The following is a 12005-nucleotide window of genomic DNA, read 5'->3' on the forward strand; positions in this document are numbered from 1 at the left end:
ATTTGTCAAAGAGAAACGGTCCAATCCATATTTTCGGAGATGCCCTACACACAAAGAAAGGCACATTTCCATAAATCATGGAAGTTCTTTGGAAGAAGTAAAGCTACTGCTACAGACTTATTAGGGATCTATTCTGGACCCAACTATCTACCCGATCTTCAACATTCTCCCAAATTATATTCTATGATCATTCGTCACCATCTATGCAGATGATGCTACCATCTTTAGCAACACTTCAAAGGCCGACAAAAAACAGGATCTTTTTGACTCACACTCCTGGAGTGTGTGATACAATAAGGTAAAAATGGCTAGTTACTTTAATGCACCCAAAATAAAATTTATATCCTTTCACTATCAACTATTAGCTAACCGGTGTCCCATCGAATTACATAGTAATGAATTAACATAATCAGCAGGTCCTGGATATGATCTTAAACTATATCCGATTGTGAGACCCCAGCTTGCAGGCTTTGGGGAGTGTGGAGCCACCCCTTAATTGCCATTACTCCCAGGTCCACTCTGACCTGGAATGGTAGTACCTGTTAGGGTCCCAACTATTGGTTAAATAGAAACTGACTTGGAAAAAAACAAAAAACATTCTATTAAAAACTTTCTTCAAAATCTCTGGATTCAGCATTAAATAACCTGAAAAGGGTTGATATGCCATATAACAAAGACAACCAACTAACTGTTATCTATATTTATTAATTATATATTAATAAAATATGTGTGAAATACGTTTATAAGTCAACTTACAATGCCATATTACATAAAATGACGTTTCTGAATTTTTGAGATGAGGATTGATTATTCGTATTATTTGGATTCTTCAAACTACTGTTCTCACTCGAGGCGAGAACAGTAGTCCGATGAATCCAAATAATACGAATATTTATTTGTTTAAAATTAACATTTTAGTGACAATTTTAAACAAATATTTGTTTATTTTTCACAAGAATGTGTTGTAATTTGACTTTTAAATGTGTTTCATATTTTATTCAAAAATTTAAACAACGCTTATATCACGAAAAACACAACTGACTTAGTTATATATTTGGTTTGTTTTTTTACCACTTTTTCGATTTGTATATAGTGATAAATGCCTGAAAACTTCTTTGAACTGCTTTTTTTTTTTTTAATTTTATTTATTTTAAAAAATTTTTATTTAGTCTATTTCTGTTTGATTTTTTTTTTTAATTTTTTTTTTTTTTTTTTTTTTTAAATCAAAATTATGACAGATAAAAGTAACCGATTAAAAAAGAAAATAAGTATTGTTTTGGTTCTAAAATTAAAAAGAAATCAGATCTTTTGGTTGCGAAGGATGGGGTTGATTGAAAGATCGTATGGATCAAAAAAGAGGTAATTTGATGTGACAAGAGTCATCCAATATCATGTGCCCTAAATATTTTCTGAGGCCAGAAAGGGGCTAGAAATTTGGGACCCCTTCCGTACACTAAAACTCTTTTTCTAAGAAAAAAAGAAAAAAAAAATCACTTTAAAACTCTACATAGAAATGAACGTTTAATATTTAAATTAAAAAGCATTATTCATTTTAGAGAAGTTTTGTCTGCAGAATTCGACACGTTTATGAAAATCTCATCTTTCTCTTGCAAAGATTTATCATTAACACTGATCATTTGATCATAAAATTGCACTACAATTTTAAGTACTTATACATGACATGTTGAATTCAACTTTTTTGTCGGCAACTTGCGGCAGTTTATGCAAACAGTTGAAAGATGCCAACATGTTAAGCCAATCAAATTGCAGCAGACTAAAATCAAAAGTAAGTTAAGACGATTGATTGAATTTCAGTTTACAGAAGTAAAGAATTTACTGAAAAAAAACCCAAAAAAAACAAAAACAAAAAAAACGAACTTTTTTGTGAAAAAAGAAAAAAAATTAACATAGTTCAAATTAAGAATGTATTGAAAGAATAAAATCGAAATAATATCCAGTGTATTTATATAATAATGCTCAATAATGAAAAGAACTATTTATATTACTATTTATTTATACAATTTATACAGAAATGTACTTATTTTGCTAACATCCAATCTTTTCCAATATGAATAATTAAAGAAAAAGATTTTTTTTGACTGATGAGTTCTTAGATATTAATAACTACAGATTGAAACCTTGTCATGCCAGTGTAGCAAAGCCTGCACATGTACGTCTGTCTGTCTCTCGACATATATAACAGTTGTTTTATTTTGTAAGAAATATTTCTTTTCATAAAATTTTACATACAGTTAATTTTGTTTTCTTGCTTTAAGTTTCAAAAATATTTTTTTTAATAGCATCATCTCATTTTAATTTTGAGGCGAGAACTTTTACATTCAGCATCTTCTGCTTGTTTATATTATATTCAGACGGTCTCCCTTTCATAAGCTATTATATTCGGACGGTTTTCCTTTCACAAACTATTATATTCGGACTGTCTCCTTTTCATAAGCTATTATATCTGGACTGTCTCCCTTTCATAAATTATTATATCCGGACTATCTCCTTTTCACAAGCTATTATATCCAGACTGTTTCCCTTTCACAAGCTATTATATTCGGACTGTCTCCCTTTCATAAAATTTCTAGGTACTAGAACTTACACTTCAGTCTTTGAAACACAGAATCAAGGAGTTTATCCTGAGCATCAGCAGATCTCTGCATGCCACTGACCAAGATTTAAGACGTAACTAATTGATTATTTAATAACGATAATTGTGGATTACAAGTGTCTGTCAATAATTCAAATTTTAACTTAAACTAAAAATGTAAAGATTTTAAAAACGTGAATTGCAAGTTTATTTCAAAACTAAAATTTTAGTTGAAAACGAACCAAATCGAAAATCTATGCAAGAAGCAAAAAATGAAGAAAGTGAGATTTTTGAGCAGCCTCCATTTTACTTTTCTCAATTTTTGGCCGGTTCAATTTTTGCCATTCAGGCGTTTTTTTTTCTTCTTAATTTTGTTTAAAAAAGAAAGTCTTTGATTTTCAACAAAACATTGAATTAGAGAATTTTTGTTAATGATCTTTTTTTTTTTTGAAGAGAAAGTATTATTCAAATGTCGATACTTTTCACAAAAAAAACAAACAAAACAAACTTTGGTTCACTTTTATAATAGGAATGCAGTCAGAAAATACTTCTTTTGCATAGGAACCAAAACACAACCATAATACTTGATCTTTCCCTATAAAATTTATTTCTGTACCATTTAGACAACTGTTCTCGTCTTGAGTGCTATTATTTTCACGTTTCGGCCAATGCAAACTGAGCCTCTTGAGGTGTCCCTTGAACTATCATTGTCCAATAACATAAATAATACAAATTATCAATCCTCATCTCAAAAAAATTCAGAAACAAATTTATTTCTAATTGACAGTTTAAAGGCTCCAAAACAATTTTGTAATTTTTGCACTAAGAGATCACCGTTCAGATGTTTCTCACTGATAATAATTTAATAAACAAAAAAAAGAAAAAGAAAAAAAAAGAGAGGGTTGTATTCTTCAACATTTGAAAATTATTTTGAAGCATTTAAATTGTTGCATAGAAATTTCTGGATCAAATTAAAGGGTGCTACTTTGGCTTGATACCTAAAACGAAAAAATATCCTCATCGTAGGCCTCTCAATTTTTCACATTCTTTTTTTTTGAAAGTTAAGGTTAGGGTTTCAGGTTCTCTAACCACACATTTTTTTGAAACCCATAAGGGGGTTTTCCTTGCTCTTGTATCTTGTTGATTGCAATACGAGGTGTAGATTGTATAACTAAGCAGATCTATTTACTTCAGTGACTTCTCATTGAATAAAGTCTCGTACAGTCCCTTTTTTAAATGTTAGTGTTAGGGCCTAAAGTTAGGGATTATGACAGAGGTTATGAGGATAGGGTCCAATGCTCAATACCCACACATTTTTTCGAAACTAATCATTAAAAATCTTTCTCTTGGTCTTGCACCATGTAGATCGCATAACGAAGTGGATTTGTGAGAATTAGATTACAATGTAAGTGTAAATATTAGTGATGGGACGATTTCAATATGTTCCAATTCCGATACAATTACCAATTCCGATTCTTTATAAATCTCTAAATATTTAATTATAAAATGATTACTTTGTTCCAATTACCATAAAGACGCATCTTAAATATGCAAATATTTTCTCAAACAAAAACAAACTTGTTAAATAGATATATAGATTTTAATTTTACTGGAAGTTTAGATTAATAAATATTTATTTTATTATTACAACCAGCAGTGAAAAATTCTTAAACGAAAATTTAAAAAAAAATTAAAGGAATCGTTTTTGGCATCTTCCGATTCCCTATTCTGATTAATCGTACCAACACCAATACTAAAGTAGATTCATTTTTTTTTTTTTTTTTTTTTTTTTTTTTTTTAAATGTAGATAACAAACTAAAGCAGTACCAATTAAAGTTTAAAGAGAAGAGTCAAGTATCATGGTTTATGTGTGCTTCTAAACCAAGGGAAAACACCAAATTTACAAAACATTCTTTTTGTATCAGAGAAAAAGTTTTCTTTTTTCACAATTTTATATTAAAATAACAATTCACATCAATTTCACTTTTTTCCTCAAAAAAATGTTTTTATCAGCAGCAATTTTGTTTCATTTTTAATAGATTTTGAGGATTTTCGTTGCCAATTAATAAAAGGGAGAATAGAATGAAAGTATATACATTTTGGTAAAAAAAAAAAAGAAATAAATAAAAATAAAAATTCTACAACTGAAGTAATTTAAAGAAAAAATTTAAAAGCATCTTATTGGCCATAGAATTCTCCAATTTAAAAAAAACATCTTTGAATGTGGATAAAATTTCTTAAAAGATTGGTGCACGATTTGTTTTTTCCAATCATAAACGTTGCCGCAATAATATGCAGATATGTGCAGAGTAAAGCAGTAATTATTTTCCTTCTTTTTACCTTCTGACAAAGGGAGATAATCGTCATCTGTTTTCCAATCTATCCTAGCAGCCATCTTGGAATAGAAAAAGACGAAATCTGTTTTGGAATAAATTCACAAAGAATTTCCAATTCATCAACAAAAAATCCGTGTTTGCTTCTCCTGTTGACAATGGGTGTTATTCTTGTTGCTGCTGCCGGTTTCGACGTCTTCGATCTAGATCGATTTCTCTGAGGCAAGTGGCCGTACATTTTGGACAGGCACCCAGGTCCATCAAGTGGATGACATTTGGGTGCCAGGAACAGCATTTTCGGACCCGTCCTTCGATGTTGTAGCCACAAACTGGACACAAAACACGTCTTAGACTCCGGTTACAGATACAGCCAGGTATGTTTTCCTCCGGCACCTGAAAAACGACAAGAAAAGAAAACAAAATAAGAAAAGACAGAAGAATTTGAATTTTATAAATAAGCCTATAACTATTCATATTATTTGGATTCTTTGGACTACTGTTTTCATCTTGAGTGTCAATGTAATCTCCAACCTTCTTTAGGTGTATCTTATCGAACTCCGGAAGGTTTCTGTCAAACCCAAGAATTGTCAGTCATAACAAGACCAAAGCTATAGGTAGGAAAAAAAACAAACAGGGAGGGAGTTCCACAAGCCTGCAGGGTTTGAAAAGAAGCTATCTGAACATGAAACTGTATTACAATGAGGTATTAAAACAAATTGATGAAGACCACTAGATCAAGGAGTCAAACGAGCTGGAACAAAAGAGGCAGGGAATAGATTAGACAATTCTAAAGAACACATGTCAGAAGAGTATTTTTAGAAAAGACTGAGACTAGCAACATGACGTCTGTAAGAGAGAAATTGTAGAGAAGAAAGGATGAGGGCCAGTCAAATTAGATTTTTGAATTTTTGAGATGAGGATTGATTATTCATATTATTTGGATTCTTCCGACTACTGTTCTCATCTTCAGTGTTATTTTCACAACGTTTCGGTCGATGTAACCTCTAACCTTCAGGTGTATCTTGGTAACCTCAGGAATGTTTCTGTCGAACTCAAGAATTTGGACAGAATTTCTAACAGAACCCTTTATTTATTTCACGGGGTAGCATGTTCTTGTTCCATCAGCCATGACTGAATAGAGGATCCCAAGTAATTTGCAGTTGGACTTTTGATCGCTCACTCTGAGAAATGAACCTTCAACCTTTAGGAGAAGGTCACTTTTAAAATTGATTTTTTCACAAGGATCCATGGCACAGTGGTTAGAGTATTTGGGAAAAATCAATTTTAAATGTGATATTCACATGAAGGTTGAAAATTTAATTCTCAGTGTGGGCAACCGAAAAATACAATTGTGAACTACTTGATCGAACGAGAGTATGTTAGCCTCGTTAAGTAAGTCAAGGGTTCCATTCAAAATTCTGTCCGCATTCCTGAGTTTGACAAGAAACACTTTAAGAAAGTTGGAGGCTATATCTATCGAAACGTTTTGAAAATGACACTAAAGATGAGAACAGTAGTCTAAATTCATTGTGAAAATGATACAGACAATATGAATTGGAAGAAATACATTAAGGACATTGCAAAGACTGCTGCAAAGAAGGTGGGTTCCCTCTATCGAGCTAGAAAACTACTCACGCCTGAGAGTATCCTGTACCTCTACAAGGCTACCATTCGTCCATGCATGGAGTATTGTCGTCACATCTAGGTTGGTGCGTTTACGACTAGCCTCTCCTTGGATCGGATCCAAAAAATGTTTTCAATCTAATATATCCCACTTTGTCAACTAAGCTGCAACCTCTGTCACATCGCTGCAGTGTTGCATCTTTGTGTCTGTTTTACAAATATTTTAATGAAATGTGCTCTGATGAACTTGTTGCACTTGTGCCCCCTCGACATTCACATCTGACAAACCCGCTTAGCAACAAAATCTCACCCCTTCACTGTTGAGGTCTCTAAAAACCAGAAAGCTTTACACTCTAATAGTTTCCTCCCTAGAACAGCTAGACTTTGCAATTCCTTTTCAGCTACCTGCTTCCCTGACTGTACTGATATGCAGAAGTTTAAATGTAATGTAAACCAACATCTTGTTAATCCTTCCTGTGCATGGTCCCAATAAGTAACCCCTTATGCCCAAGTGGTGATATGCCTTACTAAGGGGTGAATGAGAGTAAAAAAAAAAAAAATTATATATAATATATATATATTTCTGTAGAAATATATTTTCTTATAATATATATCAATCCTTATTTAAGAAGCTCAATGTAATTACAGAGCAATATAATTCTTTCTCTCTCTCTCTCTCTCTATATATATATATCTATAATATAAAGCTGAACGTCTGTGTGTGTGTCTGGTTACGAATAGGCTTCTATATGGTTGACTATTATAGAAAACTGATCACATATAATGATAGATGTATCGAGACACAGGAATGGGTATGTTTGATCTGGCATAATGATGATTCATTAAAATTGTGGAGTCTGCGTACGCACCTGGTCCACAAAGTATGGAAATAAAAAATTAAAAAACGTTTACAAGTGTTTTTGATATAGACGTATATAAGAATACTTTGATAAGTATGTTTTAACTTAAATAGGGATGGTATAATAAAATTGTGGAGTCTGTGTTCACGCCTGGCCTCCATAAAATGGAAATAGGCACAAACTTTAATAAAAACTTTTCATATCTATCTGCGTAAGTATACTTTGATAATTATGTTTCAGTTTGAAGAAATATGGTATAAAATTATAGGGTGTTCGTTCGCGCCTGACCTCCATAGAATGGAAATATGTCACAAAGTTTAACAAGGTTTTTTAATATAGATCCACAGAATATTGTGATAAGTGTTTCAGTGTGAATAGGTATGGTATAATAAATTATGGGATTTATCTATTTTATTTTTACTTTCATCATACTTTGCATTGGTTTTGATACCCCCAAATTCGAAGCTATCTCTTTACAACCCTTCCTTTTCATAACCTATCATACTTTCATAAATCAGAGTCACTTTTCTGTAGGCTGTTTTTGAAGCCAGTCAACAACGGGTACTTTTGCTAGTATATATATATAAAGTATCCAAATAATCCGAATAACTAATCCTCATCTAAAAAATTCGAAAACACAAAAACCTATCACATCAGTCCATGTTGAATATATTCTGATAGTATAATTTCATCCTGTTTTTCACACAACTCTTCAAAATCTTTACATTTTTCTGATGCTTTTCTTCCATAATTGATTTACCAATTGTGTTTTCTATAATGTACTTAGTATCTATATATCTAGAAAAGTGAAATTGTGTGTGTGTGTGTGTGTGTACATTTCCCTACCAAACTACTCTGTCAATTTCCAGTCTACAAACTCAAGATTTGACATAAGGGGTTTTGAGATTTGGGAAAATCTTTTTAATCTGTTTTCAGCTGTCAAAGGGTCAAAGTTCAATGATTTGACCTTTGAAAACTCTACCAAACTTTGGGAATTTTTATTACCACACAAGCAGAAAGGCTAGACAAAATCAACAGGAGGTTCTTTGATATGATAGGAACACACATATATATATATATATATTATTCCTTAATTGGAATTCATTTTTGAAATGATCATTATATATATTAATTTATTTTTATTTCGGACTATTATTCTCATCTTTATTAGTTGTTGTTTTTGATCTTTTATTGCTTTTGTTTATTCACAACGTTTCGGCCAACTATTCCTCTGGCCTTCGTCAGGTGGAACTTCGAATCACCTAATTGCATTCTCAGCCATCACTGCCATCCGTAGTTGTTGTCGTCTCACCACATTTTGGCCAATTAAACTTCTGACACGCTTTGGGTGGGATTGAAACCGCTATCTTCAGACAATGTTTATCTGGAACTGTAGAGATTCAACGTCTATCAACTGCGCCACGGGCACCGAAGGGCAATCAAGGTTGGATTCTTTGATCTTATAAATCCACGTTTATTTATTATCTGATCTTCCATAGTCGGGTCCGTACCGATTGGTATATATATTATTCCTTAATTGGAATTCATTTTTGAGATGAGCATTATATATATTAATTATATTTTTGAGATGAGCATTATATATATTAATTTTACAACAACTAATAAAGATGAGAATAATAGTCCGAAATAAAAATAAATTAATATATATAATGATCATCTCAAAAATGAATTCCAATTAAGGAATAATATATCTACCAAACTCCTCCACTAATTTTGGGTCTAAATACTTGAAATTTTAGATGTAGGTTACTTGGACATGAATCAAACTTAACTTGATTTGAGCCCAAAACAATAAATGGTATGGGGTCAAAGTTTTAAAAAATTTGACCCCTGCAGTCTCTACCAAATTACTCAGCCAGTTTTTCGTCTAAACATTTGAAATTTTACATAGTATATTTAGAGATAGGGCAAGCTTTTTAATCAGTTTATTGCCAAAAATTTGGCTGCCAAGGGGTCAAAGTTCAAAAGATTTGACCTTTGCGGTCTCTAGCAAACTATTCAGTCAATTTTGGGTCTAAACATTTGAAATTTTAGATGTAGGTTACCTGAACGAGTCAAACATTTTAATATATATACATATGCACATAAAGTTATGAACAGTACATAGGGCCTGAGTGAAGCTGGGCTGAACTGCTAGCTATATGAATAAAGCCAAAATTATTACTTCTATCAATTTTACTAACATACTTTATTTTTCCACACTCAATCCATGCAAGGGAGTGTTACCAGATAAGGCTGTCTAGAGCTACTGGCTTCCTTACCTATAATGTACTAAACATTTTTTTTTTATATAATCAAGGTTTTAAGATTTCTACACCACTCCTAAAATGTGCCTTTTTATATTAATCGTACAGTGCTAGCCGTGTTGACTTGGCATCACCCATAAGTTGTTACATTCAGCTTTGTTTTGTACATATTTCTTTGTTAAAAGCAAGTCAGCTAATGAAAGCTTTAGATACTGTTGTGGCCTTAAATATTTTATACTAGCATGAAGCTTCGATGTTGCCTGGGATTGAACGAAGATCAACTAATGTTTCACGAAAAACACCTGTCTAGCTGAATCCACTGTGAAAAATTTCCCCCACTCTATATCTGTGCCTAAATCAAAATGCGGATTCCATGAACAAAGCTTCTTTCTTAGAACTGCACGCCTGTGGACCTCTGTTCCGTCTGCCTGCTTCCCTCCGGACTACAACTTAGATGTCTTCAAGTCCAATGTTAACAAATTCCTAATGAACCGCCCCCTTAAGTAAACACTTCAGCAAATCTCCTCACTAACGTAATGTACTTGCAATAACCCTTATCCCTGAGTGGCTTCCGGGCCTTGATAAGTGGTGATCACTGTAAAAAAAAAAAAAAAAAAAAAAAAGTTCAACATTTCCAGTACTTTTGTCATCAAAATCTGTTTAAAAAAAAAAAAAAAAAATATTTGCCCATTTATTTTTTAAAATCAAATCGATTGATTGCCTGCTCTAGTTGAGAGCCCTCTACAGTGCACTGAGAGGAAGCTTCACATGCCTCCCTGCAGTGACAGTTCACAATACACTGAATCTACATTACACTGTAGAGAACTTACGATTAATTTTATAAAATTATTTTTTATAAAATGACTTGAATTAAAAGTTTAAAATGCAAAAGTCCAATGATCGGTTTACCATACGTACTTAGTATCTCTACGTACAAAGTTTAACTCTTACTATGACTTCTATCAATTTTACTAGTGTACTGTATTTTGATATTTAAACATATGCAGAAATCTCTTGAGAGCTCTTTCATCTCATCAGGAGAAAGAGCTAATACACAATGAAGAATAATATTGGCGAAAATAAAGAGCACTAAGGGAACTTTAAGGTGCCAAAAGATGACTAAAATAAACAATTTAATTCGGTATACGTGTACAAGATTATCAATTTTCTCCCGAGATGAGGTGATAGCTGAAAGATCGAGAGATTTCCATGTATCTTGTTTAAATTTTTGCATAAATTTTGCACCTATAGACTTTTTTTTTTTTTTTGCATAGGAGCCACCGCTTATCAAGGCCCAGAGGCCACTTGAGGATAAGGGTTAAAGAGTGTACAGTAGTCAATCGGACAGCATCAAAGTAATCATTAGAAGTGTAAATTTGGTAAATTGGATTACTTAAGGAGAACGGCTCATTAAGAACTTGTTTACATTGGACTTGAAGACGGCCATATTGTAGTCAGCTGGGAAGCAGGCAAATGGAAGACAATTCCATAGGCGTGCAGTTCTAAAAAAAGAAGCTTTGTTGATTTATTTTACATAGCAAATTCATTTTACAATATTATTTCATTCTAATGTATTATTTTTCATCGTTCCAGATCAGGTAGTCTGAAGATACCGGCTTCCAGACCTAAAATGCACCAAAGACTGATTTTAGTTTTTGGTCCCCCGACAAAAGGAGGGTGGACCTGTAAATTCACCCTTGTCTGTTCGTCCATTCGTCCGTTCGTCTGTCTACTTTTTCTCAATAACTACGCCTTGGAATTTTTAAAAATTTTGCACAAACATTAAACATGATACGAGCAAGAAAGTGACAGATTTTCCAGGAAAACTCTGGTTGCCCACTCCCTCCCAGGAGTGCCTTTCAGGTTAAAATGGCTAAAATTGACACTTTTGTGCTTATTAAAAAAAGCCTTGGATTTGTAAAAAAACTTTTTAAAAAGTTGTAACTAACTGATTCCTATATAATTTTGTTTGTCTGTACTTTGCGATAACTCTTGGGTGTGCCCCGGGGGCTCTTTTAGGGCTAATAAAAACACTCCATTTTAGGGACTATTTTACCATATTTGTCCAAAATTTTCTGCGTATGTCTATTTAGCAATTTTGCATGGTGCTGAACTAAAATTTAAATATGTTAATTCCTTGGGGACTTGGGGGCTAAATGGAGGGGTGGGCAAATGATGAACTTAGTCATTTCTTTTTTTTTGCAGAACTCGAATTTACATATGTTAAGGCCTAAAACTGCACCGTTTGTTCATTTTCACCAGGATTTGACGTCCCCTGGGGACTTTTGGAGCTAAATGGGGGGGGGGGAGGAGCAAATGCTAAACTGTC

General features: G+C 32.8%; 2 protein-coding genes across 2 annotated transcripts in view; both read right to left on the reverse strand.

The window, feature by feature from the left end:
• The window catches only part of LOC145261251 (uncharacterized), a 116796-nt gene extending 111725 nt beyond the window's left edge, over window positions 1-5071 (reverse strand). Inside the window, exon 1 of the mRNA XM_080119643.1 lies at window positions 4934-5071. The gene's annotated coding sequence lies outside the window, so the exon portion shown is untranslated. The remainder of the gene's footprint in view (window positions 1-4933) is intronic.
• The window catches only part of LOC145261252 (uncharacterized), a 70846-nt gene continuing 61939 nt past the window's right edge, over window positions 3099-12005 (reverse strand). Inside the window, exon 2 of the mRNA XM_080119646.1 lies at window positions 3099-5319. Within this exon, the coding sequence (XP_079975772.1) occupies window positions 5092-5319 (228 nt within the window). The 3' untranslated portion in view covers window positions 3099-5091. The remainder of the gene's footprint in view (window positions 5320-12005) is intronic.

The sequence above is a fragment of the Euprymna scolopes genome, chromosome 37, assembly GCF_053919585.1.
Source record: "Euprymna scolopes isolate OS-2025 chromosome 37, ASM5391958v1, whole genome shotgun sequence".
NCBI lineage: Eukaryota > Metazoa > Mollusca > Cephalopoda > Sepiida > Sepiolidae > Euprymna > Euprymna scolopes.